This window comes from Mobula birostris, chromosome 1, assembly GCF_030028105.1.
Source record: "Mobula birostris isolate sMobBir1 chromosome 1, sMobBir1.hap1, whole genome shotgun sequence".
Taxonomy (NCBI): domain Eukaryota; kingdom Metazoa; phylum Chordata; class Chondrichthyes; order Myliobatiformes; family Myliobatidae; genus Mobula; species Mobula birostris.
In genome coordinates this window covers 216,412,740-216,429,145 of record NC_092370.1, presented here as the reverse complement: position 1 = coordinate 216,429,145, position 16,406 = coordinate 216,412,740, and the positions used below count along the sequence as shown (strand labels likewise).

The following is a 16,406-nucleotide window of genomic DNA, read 5'->3' as shown; positions in this document are numbered from 1 at the left end:
TGGTTTCAACATTAGGGAAAAGACTAATGAAAGACTCTAAAACTGTTCTGATACCAAGTCAGCTAGTCAATAACCATCACGGTAAAATAGGGCAATGCCAGAACGCTGTGAAATGATCTCCTTTTAGCTCGCTCATTGCTTCGGGATCTTACTAAGACCACCAAAGATTTAATTGTAAAGAATAAATATGAAAAGGGGGGGATTTTTAGTTCTGTTAAAGTGAAACTTGATTTTTGCAATATTGTATTTCATACTTTGTTTGCATTCAGGTTATGCCTTCAGCAAGAATGCAAAATGCGTGCTGAACTAAAACTGAATGAAATTTCAGTCCCAAGATGCTGTGGAGGAACTCAGTGTCAGTGCTCAGCTTTTCAAACAGGTGATAAACTGGAAAGGAAATTTGGGAGAATTTATATATTCAAACACAAGCATTTCTTCCAGGTACCTGTCATACTGCAATATCAGCAAAAAGTTTCAAGCCGAATTATAGATGGCTCTGGTGTTGCTGGATCTGTCTTCAACAGGTGTTTGCAAATGTATCACAGAAAAACTTGTTAACAACTAACTCCTTGATGCTGAAAAGCTCAAACCTGTTTCACCAAAGTATTTTTGTTGAGCTCATGACTGGATATCAAACATGCCTAAAACAAACAATGCATGGTATGTAGCAGGCAAACAGAACAAGGATAGTATGTACAATTAAAAGGGAAGGTTACATCAATCAAATTACCATGGGTGTTATTTTTGGATTGTAAATAATGAGGACTCATGAAAGATGAGACAACTTAGAAGGAGGTACAGACCAAATTGAACAAGTACCTTCGAAATCATTCAGATAAGAATTAGGAAGAATAAGAGCTGCTTGCAAGAGATCTGCTAACAGGATTGACCACCAGAAGGGGTGAGCGAAGTACCACAAGCTACAGTTAGGAGTGAAAAGCAGTGTAAGTACTGGATGCAGACTTCATTTAATAGTATGACAGGTTATAGCATTTCACATTACATAATCTCTAGTTATTTCATACAGTATGTATTGTTATAGTTCCCAAATTTAAATAACTCATGGTGCACGGTCAGGTTTTAATAAACTTTTAAAAAGAGTTCCTGCTTCTGCCAGTCTGTGAGACCTGACTGGCTTCCCCATAGATGGGTTCAAGCTGAAGGACAAATATATGTGAAACTATCGACAGTATGCATATTTCTCATGGCTCTCCAACATCTCCAATGAAATACCACAACCAGGCACATCTTCCCCTCCTGTTTCTGCTTTCTGCACGAACTGTCCTTGTCGTGACCCCCTTTTCAGCTCGACCTTCTCCACTGATCCAACTCCATGCTAAGTGTTACACTATCCCTATCATCTCCTCTCTCACCACCATTCAGGGCCCCAAACATTCCTTCCAGATGAGGCAGCACATCACATGTGAATCCATAGGTGTCATTTATTACATCTCTACATCGATGAGACTTCACTCCATCTGCTAAAGAATTTTAATTCCACTTCCATTCCCACACTTACATGTCTATCCAGAGCCTCCTCTATTGCCACACTGAGGCTGGATGCAGATTAGAGGAATATCTCATATTCTGCCTTGGTAGTTTCTGACTTGATGGCATCCACATCATTTTCTGTAACTATTCCCTGCTGTTCAACCCCTCCTCCTTTTGATTTTCCCTTATCATCACCCCCTTCTTATTGACCTGCTCTACCCTCACAACCTGCAATCACCCACACCTTCCTCCCTCTGGTTCCCCACCTGCTTCCTTTTATTTCACAGTTGACTGTCCTCTCCTATCAGATTCTACCTTCCTCCACCCTTTACTTCTTCCACATATCATCTCCAAGTTTCTCACATCATTCCCATTTCCCTACCTTTCCTCTCTCACTCAGATTCACTTATCACCTGCCAGTTTGTGCTCCTTTCCAACTTTCTATATTGCTACCTCCTCTCTTTGTTTCTGGTTCTGATGAAATGCTTTGGCCCAAAACTTCCACTGTTCATCTTGATGCATGGCTGCAGCCCACTCTGCATTTTGTGCAGCATTTTATGCATGTTACTCTTGTAAAGATAATCCATTATGATTGCAGAAATTTGTTGATTTTGTTGCATCTGATCTCCAGTTCACCTCTGACTTCTATATTTCAACATGCAGGCATGAAATTCAGAGACTCACAGACCTGAGAAAAGGACAGAACTGGAGGCTTTCTATAGATTCTCCAGCCAAAAGTAAATACAATTTAATTGTCTTGTGATACAAGTGACATTATGGCTGATCTAGAATGCATTACAAGTGAAATTATATCTTAATAAATGTGAAATAATTGCTGGTAAAATGTAACCAATTATTTTTGATAGGAGTAGCATATATTTACCCAAGGTTGCAGACTTTATTGTTTTAGTTGTTACTATCCCAAGTAATATTTTAAAAGAAAGGAATTGAAGACTTATAGCAATGTATTTTGAAACTATCACCATACCACACGTCAGAGGGTGTGCCTTCTTCAAAACGAATATTCCCCACCGTTTCCAGTTCAATGAATAGAAACAGAATACTCAAATTTAAAAACTCAGTTATTGACTTTACTTCCATCTCATAGCCCACTTCAGTTCTGTGAAGAGAAAAGACAAATTTAATGATTGTTTTAAAGCTGATAAATGTTACAATAGTATATTATTATGTACTTTGCACACACACACACTTGAGGTAAATGCTTGAATTTATCCACATCAAAATGTTATGTCTGTATAAATATAGTACAGTATATGTTGCAGGAACTGTTCAAACATTAAGTTTGCCCGGATGCAGTTTGCAGTTCTTTCAAATAATTAGGTCCCAGAGCTATTTATTCACTATTTATTCTAATCACTTATAATACACATCAACCATTCTATTTTAAAAAACCACAGCAAGCCTATTACTATATCATTTTTACATTATAAAACAGATGAATTCATCAACTATTACAAGAAAAGTAAAATCAAATTCAGTGGGTAGGCAGGCTAGAGAGAAATTGTTAATAAAAGTTCAAATGGAAGATTGGAGGAAGGACAAGAGGGTATGAGGGAAAAGCAGGAAGGTTGGGAATAAAGATGGAAAATAGAAGAAAGGTTAGGGAGATGGAGATTAGAAATCAAGCATGTAAAGAGGAGAGAGGGTTTTACAAAGGAGCAGAGATGAGCCAATTCTCTATGTTATCCTCAGAAGAATAGTGGTGAAATATCAACTAAGATGAAGCAACATGGTTCTGGACACCAAAACAATGTGCATTCAATTGTCAGATGATTCCTGGTTAATTTTAAAGGGGTGTGGGAGTTGTACACAAACAAAATGTACAAGCTTGATCTTCAAAAAAAGGTAGAGAAAGAAAAAGAGATATAAAAATGAAGAAAAAAAATAGAAAAAGACACTTCCATATAGAAAGAAAGAAAAGGACATATTTTAAAAGGCAAATAAAGATTAAGAAGATGGAAGACAGGTACCAGGAAGAAAGATTAGAAAAATGTTAAAACATGAACACAAAGGTAATGGAGACTCAAGAAAATGTAGATTCTGGAGTCTGGCATACAGTAAAAAAAATGCTGAAGGAACTCAGTAGGTCAAGTAGCATCTGTCAAAATGAATAACATTTAAAGATAAACGGAAAATAAATGCATTGCCAAAATTAAGAAGATAGATAATAGAAAATATTTGATACTCAATCTGGTATCATATGAGGAAATTATCAGTTTGATAATTTTTGAACAGAAATGGCAATAGTTGGAGGTAAAGCAAGTCTTAAAGTGCAAAGACAGGAAAAAATGAAATGAGAAAAAACAACAGGTGCAAGGTAATAACAGAAGGCAATCAGAAAAAAAGGTCGGTTTGCAGGAGGAAAATACAGAACTATTTCAAATTGCTATTATTACATGGAGTTAATGTTAGAAATTGGAAGTGAAAATAATGAAAGTGCTTATTTCCTGAAATGGCTGAGCTTAATTTAAAAGCTAAATTATACCTAATAAATTGAGGTGTTGTTCCTGTGCTACCTCTTCCATTGCTGCTTCATCTTGGTGCACAGAAAGCAGGGCTGCTCCTGGTAGCAGCGGCATGAAAAATCCCCTTACTGTTGATAGGCACTTCTACAAAGGTACCCACTTCACTGCTCATGTTAGATCCCAAACAGCCATCAATTACAAAAATGTTTCCCAAGACAATTTTAGATTGAGATCCATCAGACAAATCACCTTCTTATTTTGCTTCCTCCTGTATACCATGCTACCCAAACATTCCACAGGTCTCTTTCCCATCATCTTTCTCAATCCTGAGGAGACAGGAGAGTAGGCAGATGCTAGAATCTGGAGCAACAAATAATCTAATGAAAGAACTCAGCGGATCAAGCAGTTTCTGTGGAAGGAAAGGAACTGTTGATGGACCCATTGCTCAAGGTCCCAATTACCCAAGGCCTTGACAATTTCCACACTCCACTCACCTATTATCTGGAGTGCCAAAGTTTCCGAAGTATTTCTCAATCTCCAAACCCCTTCACATGTCAGCCTTGATCCTTGGCATCAAAGTCTGCATGACATTTTTTCACCACCCAGTGCCTTCTCATAAGAATCCTAATCTCCCTCACACATCTCCAAACCTTAACTTAGAAATCTGAAAGCTCTTAAGCACCCCACTTCCCCATCGCCAGCACCATAGCACTAGTCTAAGATTCACCTCCCCTATCCTTACCTTAGCACAACACTCTGACCCTGCTACATTACTCATCCAGTATATCCCTTTATAAGCATTATAAAATATTGTGTATTACTTTTGAAGTTAAACCACTTTCAGAAAAAAGGTGTATCATAAATGACTTTACTCACTCTTCCAGTGTTGTGTTCCAAAAAGTTAGCCTTTTTTTCAAAGCATCCAATTTTTGGGAAAATTTCTTTTCTGAATTAGGATCTTCTGTATTTTTCTTAACAGAACTGTCACAGCCGTGCACCTTTTCCATTTCGACTGTACTCTTCAAGCCATTCAGAGAGGTTGGTACAGAATTTTGCATTTTGTTGATTTGTAGCATTGTCAATTCAGATTCTAGCTGTTTCAAGAATATTGGTTTGTTATCTATTTATTGCATTGCTTGACAAAATCTCCAACTGTTCTATAACTCGTTTAAAGCTGACTTGTTACTGTCAACAGATTGACCCTTTGAGACAGAAGCGACTACAGATATTGGGTCCTGGAGCAAGAAACAAACTACTGGATCAACCCAGCAAACCAGGCAGCTTCTGTGGAGGAAAAGGAATAGTCAATGCTTCAGCTTGAGATCCTGCATCAAGGTTTAGGTCCTGCTGCGGAGCCTTGACCCAAAACACCAACTTTCCCCTTTTCCTCCACAGATGGTGGGTGAACTCTTGAACTTGATGCAAGGTGTAATTATCTTTGAAAAAAAACCACCAAAACATTACAAAATATTAACCAATGATTGCATCATCATTAGATCTACAACTAATCAGCTACTTGCTACCTCACTATCAGTGCTAAAGAATAATTCTGTGACAGTATAGACTATGAGTGCCAATGTATCAACCAGAAATAATGTACAGCACTTTTACTATCGGGATAGCTGAAAGACACCAAGGATCTGAAATTGTTGAAATATCTGTCAAGATCATTAGGAATGCAGACCTAATGGATATAAATGAAAAATAATTTAAGCCAATAAAAATAACACCGCTTAAATACAGCAATCAGACAACTGAGTAGAAAACTGTTTTTAGCTTTAATTTTATCTTTCATGATGATTCGGGTAAGTAGGGTCATGGTCAGGAAAGGAACAATGTGTGCGACATGCTAGTGAGTAACAAAAACATTGTCAGGAGAGCTTTCCAGAACAATGTGCTGCATGCTGGTGAGTACAAGAACAACAGATAAGATCGGATGAATCAGTGGCTGAAGAGATGATGCTGGTGACAGGGACTTAGTTTCTTAGGAACTGATCTGAGGAAAGTGGGTCCTAAACATGCAGAGCCTTTTAGCCAGAGAGGACAGGGATCAATGTCATTATATGAGTGTTTGCTAGCATTATTGAACGGTTTAAACTAGAATGGCGGGAGTGTGGGAACTTAAGCAGGGTGAAAAGAGACAAAGAATGAAGGATAGAAATATAACAAAAAAAAACAGAAGAATGCAAAAGCAGAAGCAGAGAAATCAAAAGCGTGAACAGTCACAGTACAAAAAAACATAAGATGATCAATAATTATAAATGGGCAAATCGAAAGGCTTTGTAGTTTAATGCCTGAAGCATTTGTAATATGGTCAACTTATAAACGGCTCACAGTAAGATAAATGGATGTGATCTGATAACTTTTATAGAGGCATAGTTGCAAAGAAAATCAAAACTGGGAACTTAATATTTTGAGGATATTTGACTTTTAGGAAGGAAGTTTGGAAAAGAAAAGGTGACAGGTAGCACTCTTAAATATAGTTGTGAGGGACAATCTTGGCACAGATTATGTTGACTATCTGATTGGAGGTAAAAGGTGGCAAGAAAAAAGATCAACTGTAGTTAATATTGTGTAGATCCTTGATCATGTTACACTCCAGGAAATATACATCAACAAATAACAGGGGGATGTAAAACATAGCAGTGCCATAAATATGGGTGGTTTTCATCTGTAACATTTAATAACCAAGTTGGAAAGGGTAGCTATGAGAACAAATTCACAGGTACATTTAGATTGTTTTCTAGATGAATATGTTATGGAGCCATTATAAAGGACAGATGATCTTTTATCTGGTAATGGACGATGAAGCATATTTAGTAAAGAACTTCATAGCTAAAGATCTCTTTGGAAGTTGTGAACATAGCACGAAAGAATATTACAGTATATTCCGTTGTGAGTGAGAATTCTGGTTTGGTAATTAGGTTTAATTTACATTAAAGAAATTATAATGGAATGAAAAAGAAGAGTTGGCAGAAGTGAACTAGGTAAGACAGATTATCAGAAGGAAAGCAGGCAAGCAGTGGCAGACATTTCAGGAGGAAACTCATGACACTCCACAAAAATACATCTCAGTCAAGAGGAAAGGTTATGAAGGAATGATGAACCAACCATGACTAAGCAAAGAAGTTAGCATATGTATCTAGTTGAAAGAGAAAAATGTTATGGAGGCTAAACAAACTGAAGATTGGGATAAATTCGGAATGTAACAAAGATAATAAAAATAAAATAAACTACAAGGAAAAACAAATGAGGAATATTAAAGTAGATTGTAAGCATATAAAATGGAAGAGAGAACATGCCCATTAGAAGAAGTAAGACGGCGAAATAATTATCCAGAATAAAGTAAATGGCAAAGGAGTTAAACAAATGCTCTGCATCAGTCTTTGCAATGGAAAGTAGTAAAAACATCCCATTGGCACTGAGTGATGCTGGAAAGAAATTAAATGCAACAGAAAACTAATCTTAAGCAAACTAATATGGTTTGTATCCTAGGATCCTAGACATTGCTAGTGAGATAATGGATGCATTACTAGTAAGCTTCCTAAAATCCTTAGATCCTAGAGAAGTACCAAAGAATGAAGAAACTGCCAAGGAGAGATAAAGTGAAGATAACTATAAGCATATTTTTGGAAAAATATTAGATAATTTTTAAGGAAGTAAAAGCATTTGAAAATACATAATCTAAGCAATGTCAGCATGGCTTATAAAGAAATCATATTTTACATTTTTAGAGTATTTCCAGAAAGATCAACCAGAGTGGATAGATGGGAAACAGCAGATGTATTGTATTTAGACATCCAAGAGGCATTTTACAAGGTGTCTCACAAAAGATTAAATTACAACTTAAGAGCATATGATGGTGATGATATTGTATATAATCATGGATTGAGAATTGTCCAACATATTAAAAAAAAGCAATGCACAAAAATGCTGGAAGAACTCAATAGTCAGGCAGTGAGTTTGGAGGGGAATAAACACTTGATGTTTTAGGTAAAAACCCTTCATCAAGACTAGAAAGGAAGGAGCCAGAAGCCAAAATAGGAGGTGGGGGAGGGGAAGGAGTAAGAAAGGTGGTGGTTGAAATTACCAGATGTTAGAGAAATCAATGTTCATGTCATCAGATTGAGGGCTACCCAGACGGAATATGAGGTGTTGCTCCTCGAATCTGAATGACAGTACAGGAGTCCATGGACGGTCAGAATGGGAATGGGAAGTCAAATTGAAATAGTTAGCCACCAGAAGATCCTACGCCTTACGGTGGACAGAATGAAAATACTCAGCAAAGCGGTCCCCCAATCTGAAATATCAATTCATCTAGGACTATTGTTTGAAGCTCTGAATGGTGATGAGGGAGGAGGAGTAGGGGCAGGTGTAATACTTCCCTCCTTACCGCTTCCCCTCTTCTCACTTTCTTATTCGGCTTCTTCTCCCTTTCTTTTCAATCCTGATGAAGGGCATCAACCTGAAACACCCACTGTTCATTTACCTCCATAGAAGTTGCCTGACTTACTGATTTCCTCCAGCATTTTGCGTGTGTGGCTCTAGATTCCTAGAACCTTCAGAATCTCCTGTTTTTATGAAAAAATATACCCTCCTGACAGAAGATTACATCCTTTTTAGATTGTAAACTATGATAATCAGTGTACTTACACCCTTTATGATGAAGTTGATGGTTTTTATTTGTTCCAAAGGTATTTCCTGTAAGTAACGTCGTTGTTTCTGCAGCTTTTCTATGATTTCAGCAAGTTGGTAATGGATAGTCTTTACACGCATGCTGTAATACATAGTCTTTTTCATCACTGTAGACTATAAAGAAATTATTTAATCAAACCTTGGTTTAATTTTGATTCTAGTATTAAAATATTTAAGGGTGATATTCTATACTCTTTCCTTTCATTACTTATATATTTTATTACATAGCTACATTTTAGAAATAGTATAATTTTATGACTTAATTTGTTTCCTCTCCAAAAGAAGTCCTGCCTTTCTGAATCCCTCAATTGCAAAAATTAAATTTCCTTATACAAACATACATTCTAATATGACAAGCAAATCAATGGAATATTGTCCTGTAGGTGCTTGATGTTAGTCTTGCGAGACCATGGATCTGTGCCTGGAAAGTCTTCACTCTCCAGGGCACAGACATGGGCAAGATTGTATGGAAGACCAGCAGTTTCCCATGCTGCAAGTCTCCCCTCTCCACGACACCGATGTTATCCAAGGGAAGGGCATTAGGACCCATACAACTTGGCACCGGTGTCATCGCAGAGCAACGTGTGGTTAAGTGCCTTGCTCAAGGACACAACACGCTGCCTCGGCTGGGGCTCGAACTCACGACCTTCAGATCGCGAATCCAATGCCTTAACCACTGATGTTATGTTTCAGCAATACTATTTTTGCCCCTTTCCTGCAAAGTTTTACTGTTTAAGAATCATTAGCGAAAAGGGCTAAACTCAAAATGGCTTTGATGTGTTATATGGGTAACCCAGGAGGCTCACTTACACCAATTTTGAAATGTTCTGATCTTTGACAACAGAATTAAACTGAATACACACCGAGAACAAGTTATGCAAAAGTTACTTACCTCAGCAAACTCCTTGACTTGTTTACTGGAAACATCATAACTATCCAGTTTCACAAGCTTTGGAATGTGATACACTACATGTGTAATGTAGTTACAAAGAAGAGAGACAGGATTTGTTGGGTACTGTGGATCTTTTAGACTTAACTCTTGAAGCTCAGGTAATCTTGCTAAATTGGTGAGCTCCTGAACAGAAAAAAAGGAAACATTCAGGATGACTAAAACACTTCTGTATTGTCCTTAACAAAAAAGAACAGATGCAGGGATAGGCCATATAGCCCCAGAACTTCCTCTGCCATTCAATGAGATCATAGTCAATCTTGGAACTCAAGATCACTTACCTGCCTGATTTCCCTAACAAATTGACTTCATGGTGTCTGAAAATATATCAATTTCAAACACAAATCTTCTAAAACTTTGAATAAATAAAATTCTACTCATCACATTTTAAAAATGGCTAAACCCTTATACTAAGAACAAGACTTCTGATTCTAGGTAGTCCACCCAGAGGCAATATACAATTATCATCCATCCAGTCAAGCCCTGAAAGAAACTTATAAGTTCTAAAGAGATCACCTGATCCTCTCCAGTGAATAGATTATATATTATTTGAATGCTAGTTACTTAATTTAAAAATCTTCAATTTTCATGTGCAAAATAAATTAGTTCTAAGCAGTTCCTGGTGCAAATTTGTATTTTTACTTATGGGCAGTAACCAAAACTAAAATGAATGAAATTGAAAATCAGCTGGCATGTAAACCTTACTGTCGGTCCACTTTTTTACCCTCCGTCTGGTTTCTATTTGGCAGTAAAAGCCGTTGTTATAACCATGACAGACAGCCATTACCCTGACAAGCATTTCTCAAACTTCCTTCCACAATGTTGCAACTAATTTCCAAACAAACTTCTTGCAAAAGTAGAACTAATCTTCAAAATTACTGGCAAAGTGTTCAGCCTGCATTGACTGCATTCCAGGACTGGAAGGATATCCAGTCCCCATTAACAGAACTGCAAAATGCATTTACATTTATAGCTCAAAAGTTGAGTCCTAAACCATCATCAACTCATTCACTGCAGCACAAGGACGGGCTTTACTTCCCAAGACTAAGGTCCTCTGGTACATTAAGTATGGATGTCCAAAGTTTAATTCTTTATTTAAAAAAATCTGATCAAACTTGACTCGTATGAGAAAAAGCCACACAAGATTCAGTCACTTTGTTAAAAGGTGGAATATGAGCTGCAATTATCCTAAAAAGGATTCTTTAGCATTGACGTGCATCTAGCCATAGAACCTAATGCAAAACTTCTGTACAATATCAACCTGCTGCTTAAACAGCCACAGGCTTGGTATGTGTGACAATAAGAGGTTTAGCAGCCATTGCACCAGACACAGGCTATCAAGACCAACCAGCTGCACAACACAGTCAACATGGATGAGTTGGGCTGAAGGGCCTGTCCCCCTGATTTACAACTCTATGACTCTAAAAAGACAACATATAGTTTAGATGATTATTTGGCAGAATCCCACATAGGATTAGATAGAAAAATAATTCATTAGTTATTTTTAAAAACAGAATGGTAAGGGGACGAATGTATGACAGAAACAGTTGTTTCTATTTGAAAATGAATATGTGATAACATCAATTGAACTGTCTTAGCATAAAGAAGAGAGTTCAGATAATATTCTATTCAGGGAAGCATATCTCAGATATTGTAGCATTCTTCCAGTCCTACATTAATGCTTCCAGTGCTAACATTAATGATGAACCCAATTCTTGAAGCAGAATGTCTGGCCCAAATATTCTATTGCCAATAATTGATCCATTATTACTTTTTTTTTAAAAATCACATAAACAATGCTCAGTATTTTGAAGAAATGGACATAATTTCCGTGGAAATTACATTTAAACTCACAAGTACTCAGGACCTTTTAAGTGGAATAGTTCAAATAGATTTACTACAACATAAAAGAACCCAAAAAAACTTTGTAATAATGTCCAATTAATCTCAACAGGTCATTCCATAACTTTGCTTTTAAATTTATGCTATCACTAGGCAATATCTTCCAAGATCCATCCTGCTGTTACAAAATTTGTTGTTTTGTGGCAGTGCTACACTGCAATACATAGTAATAAAAATGATAAAATCCAAAAAGTATATATAAAGTATAAATTAAATATATAATTTTTAAGAGGAGAAGATGGCGACGCAACGCAGCTCGCAGCGGCCAGTTCGGTGGTGATGTCTGTTATTTGTCAAATAGGGTGCCGTGCACAAACCTGATTTGATGAGATAGATGTGAGAGCACCGAGGAACATCTGGTGAAACTTCTGAAATGCCTGCTTCGCTGCTGCTGCTACTGTGTGGTCCAGAATCTCCGGAGGGGAAGGCCCCGAGTCCTCAGCTTTGCTTGTTGCTCGGCGGCCAGGGCGGGGTCGAAGCGCTCGGTAGAGGATGGTGCTCGGAGAGGCTGTGTCGGAGGCTTGAAGTTTTCAGACGGACTCAGAGTCCGCTGCAGTCGGGTGCTTCCAATGGTGCTGCATCGGCAAGTTTGCGGCGCTTGGTGGTTCATAGCAGGGAGAGTTTCTCCTTTCTACCACCTGCGTGAGATGATGAGGCTATCGGGACTTTGAGACCTTTTTTTTACCGTGCCCATGGTCTGCTCTTTATCAAATTACGGTATTGCTTTGCACTGTTGTAACTATATGTTATAATTATGTGGTTTTGTCAGTTTTAGTCTTGGTTTGTCCTGTGTTTCTTGTGATATCATTCTGGAGGAACGTTGTATCACTTTTTGATCCATGCATTTCTAAATGACAATAAACGAGGACTGATAATCTACAAACGTAAAAAGAGAGGGAAACAATATTGAGGAAGTGTATACATGTTCATCGTCCATTCAGTAATCTGGTGGCAGAGGGGAAGAAGCTGTTCCTAATAGGTAGGGTGTGTGTCTCCAGACTCATGCACCTCCTCATGGTAGCAATGAGAAGAGGGCTTGGCCTCAGTGATGGGGGTCCTGAATGATGGATGCCACCTTTTTGAAGCATCACCTTTTGAAGGTTTCTGGGATGCAGGGGAGGATAGTGCCCATGATGAAGCTGACTGAGTTTACAACTTTTCTGCAGCTTTTTCTGATCCTGCGCAGTGACTCCTCCATACTAGACAGACTAGAATGCTCTCCACAGTACATTTGTAGAAATACCAATTCTCCTCAACCTCCCAATGAAGTATAGCAACTGGTGTACCTTCTTTGTAATTGCATCAATATGTTGAGCCCAGGATAGATCATCAGAGATATTGACGCCCAGGAACTTGAAACTGCTCACCCTTTCCACCTCTGATCCCTCAGTGAAGATTGGTGTACATCTCCTCGACTTACCCTTCTTGGTTTTACTGACATTGAGTGCAAGGTGTTGCTGCAACACCACTCAACCAGCTGATCTCTCTCACTCCCGTATGCTTCCTCATCACTGTCTGAAATTCTGCCGACAATAGTTGTGTTGTCAGTAAGTTCATTGATAGCATTTGGACTGTGCCTAGCCACACAGTCATAGATATATAGAGAGTAGAGCAGTGGGCTAAGCATGCATCCTTGAGGTGTGCCAATGTTGACTGTCAGTGAGGAGGTGATGTTATTTCCGATCCACACAGACTGCGGTCTCCTGGTGAGGAAGTGAAGAATCCAGTTGCAGAGGGAAATACAGAAGCCCAGATTCTGGAGATTTTTGATTAGAACTGTAGGTATGTTCATGTTGAATGCTAGTCAATGAACAGCTGCTAATGTAAGTATTACTATTGTCCAGGTTATCCATGACCAAATGGACAGCCAGTGCATCTTCTGTAGACATATTGCAGCGGTAGGTAGACATGATACCCAGTATGTTCGAGGCACCTCATAGGCATCCAGGCTCCTTAGAATGACCTGGCCAAAGGCACTGAATCCTGAGATCCTGTATATTTCCTGGCAACCTGTGTCTGGTCACTGGTGTCAAAGGCATTTCAAGCAGTTTTAAATTTCTCTGATTGATGATATTTAAACTGGTATAAATAAAATTTATATATTGGAAAATTAACAACTAAAATATTTTAAAATATCAAAAAAATTAAAAATTATAATAAAATAAAGAAAAAAGTACTTAGCATCTCCCAAAGGGTCAATAACTTCCTTCAAGTCCCTCTCCTCTCCATATCAGTACTCTGCCACTAGATTCAGTAGTTTCACTACAGTTGACTATACAATTTTTTTGAATAAATATGATTTGCTCAGTACATTGCAGAACTGGGAGACTCCCAGGAATAAAAGCAAATTATTTATGTATTGTAGGTGCCCCAATCCAATACGTGCTATGTAAGTAAACTAACTTGTCCCGAGACAAGATCGATAGCTTTGATAGTTTGCTCAGCCAGAAAAATATTGACATGATCCTATATAAGTAGATCATAAAATCAAATCCATTATTCTTATATACTGTTTTCAATATAAAACATAATTAAATTGTGAAATTTGTACCTTAAAGGAGCTTATTCTGTTTCCTGACAGATTAACCCATTTTAACTGAACATTGAAGTCCAAGGAGTTACCTGAAATTTAAAATATTGTTTACATTATTACTTTGAAGCACTTAAAATTAAATTTGACATTATAATAATGGATTTCATACAGTAAAGAAAGAAAACCACAAACCATAAAATTCTCTCACTAATGGAACAAAATCATGAAAATGCTACCATCCACAAGTTCCTGTTGAAGCCATACGTTGGTAAATTGTTTCATCATTACCACATGTACTGAGATACAGTGAAAAAACCTGTCTTGCATATTGTTCATACCACTTAATTCATTACAACGGTGTGTTGATGTAGTACAAAGTAAAGCAATAAGAATGCAGAACTGAGAAAGTGCAGAACAGATAAACAATAAGGTGCAATAGCATAAGTAGATGATCTTAATAAGAAATTATTTAATAGTCTTATAACATCAGGGTAGAAGCTGTCCTTGAAGCAGGTGGTATATGTCATTTGGCTGGTGGGAAGGGAGAAGAGAAAATGGCTAGGGTGAATGGAATCTCTTGATTCTTCTGGCTGCTTTATTGAGGCAGGAAGAAGCCTCATTAAAGCAGAGGCAATGGAGGGAAGGCTGGTTTGTATGATGCTATGCCAAGCCATGATGCACCCAGATAGAATGCTTCCTATGGTGCATCAGTTAAAAATGGTGAAAATCAAAGGGGACATGCCCAATTCCTAATCAATGGTCTATTTGATGGGAAGCATGCATGTATCTTCTTTTTTTGTTTTCCAGGCATCATCGATGCTAGAATTTGTCGTCCCTGACATGGTGAACTGCCTTCCTTTAAGTCAAAGTACTTCAGGAACATTGGAAAACAGAGGGTGTTCCAGGATTTAGACCCAGCTACAAAGAGAACAAATTACCACTAAGGTTGAATGTTGTGTAGAGTAGAGGCGGTTTTCCCATATACCTGAAATGATTGTCTCACTTGTGGTAGAAGTTGCAGATTTTGGAGATAATACCAAAGTGGCATTAATGTTTGGAATGGTGGATGGGGTGCCAATCAAGTATACCGATCCCATTTACCAGCACTTGGTCTTTTGCCTGATGTATCTTGGTAATTTGAATATATATCTAGATGCTTCCTAACTGTTATGAGAGTACTTGCCTCCACCAACTTCTCAGGCAGTGCATTTCAGACTTCAGCCCTTCCCAATTGTTAATCAATACACCATAGGAAGCATCCTATCTGGAAGCATTATGGCTTAGTATGGCAACTACTCTGCATGTGACTGCAAGAAACTGCAGAGAATTGTGGACATATGCAAGTAGCTCAGCACATCACATAGACCATACACGGGTCATGGACTTGATACTTTGCACTGCCTCAGTAAACAGGCCAGCATAATCAAAGACCCCACCCACCCTGATGATTCTCACTTCTCACCTCTCACAGGAAATACAAAATCTTGAAAGGCCTCACAGACAGCTTCTACCCCACTATTATAAGACTGTTAAATGGTTTCCAGTACAAAAAGAAAAAAAATTTACTAGGATATTACCGGGACTTGAGGACTTGTATTATGGGGAAATGTTGAATTGGTTAGGACTTTAATCCCTAGAGTGTAGGAGTTATGCAAAATTATGAGGGGTGTAGATAGGGTAAATGCAAGCAGACTTTTCCCACTGAGGTTGGGCAAGACTAGAACAAGAGGTCATGGATTAAGGGTGAAAGTTTAAATGTTTAAAGGGAACACAAGGGTAACTTCTTCACTCAGAGGGTGGTGAGAGTGTGAAATGAACTGCCAGTGAAAGTGGTGGATGTGGGTTAGATTTCAATATTTAAGGGAAAATTGGATAGGTATATGGATAAGAGGGGTATGGATGGCTATAGTCTGGGTGCAGGTCAATGGGATTAGGCAGAATAATAGTTTGGCATGCACTAGATGGGCTGAAGGACTTGTTTCTGTACTGTTACGTACCCCGTAACTGGGTTGCCAAACCAGCAGAAATGGACCACTTAGTTGGAGTCTGGATTACTGGAACTAAGAAAGTTTTATTAAAGAAATAAGTAACACAGTACTCTAATCATAAGGTTATAAATGCAACAGGTTAGCAATGATAAAACAGGCATGTACACAGAACTAGGATAATAGGAATCAATCAAGCTCCATCGCAGTCTAGGGGTAAAATGATCAGTCTCAAGTGACGCCGAGTTCAGTTCAGCTGAGTACAGTTCGCAGCAATCGCTGTTGTGCTGTTGGAGAGAGAGAGAGAGAGAGAGAGAGAGCCCGAATATGCAAATTTTGATTCACAGACAGACCTTTGATGTTCC

The 16,406-nt window shown here is 38.1% G+C and overlaps 1 protein-coding gene across 1 annotated transcript in view; it reads right to left on the bottom strand.

Annotated features, from left to right (window-relative positions):
• lrrc9 (leucine rich repeat containing 9) overlaps positions 1–16,406 on the bottom strand; it is a 121,367-nt gene that overhangs the window by 91,808 nt on the left and 13,153 nt on the right. The window contains exons 6-10 of the mRNA XM_072238349.1: positions 14,075–14,145; positions 9,565–9,747; positions 8,631–8,786; positions 4,854–5,071; positions 2,480–2,611 (exon numbers count right to left, since the gene is read on the bottom strand). Coding sequence (XP_072094450.1) covers positions 2,480–2,611; positions 4,854–5,071; positions 8,631–8,786; positions 9,565–9,747; positions 14,075–14,145 — 760 coding nt within the window. The remainder of the gene's footprint in view (positions 1–2,479; positions 2,612–4,853; positions 5,072–8,630; positions 8,787–9,564; positions 9,748–14,074; positions 14,146–16,406) is intronic.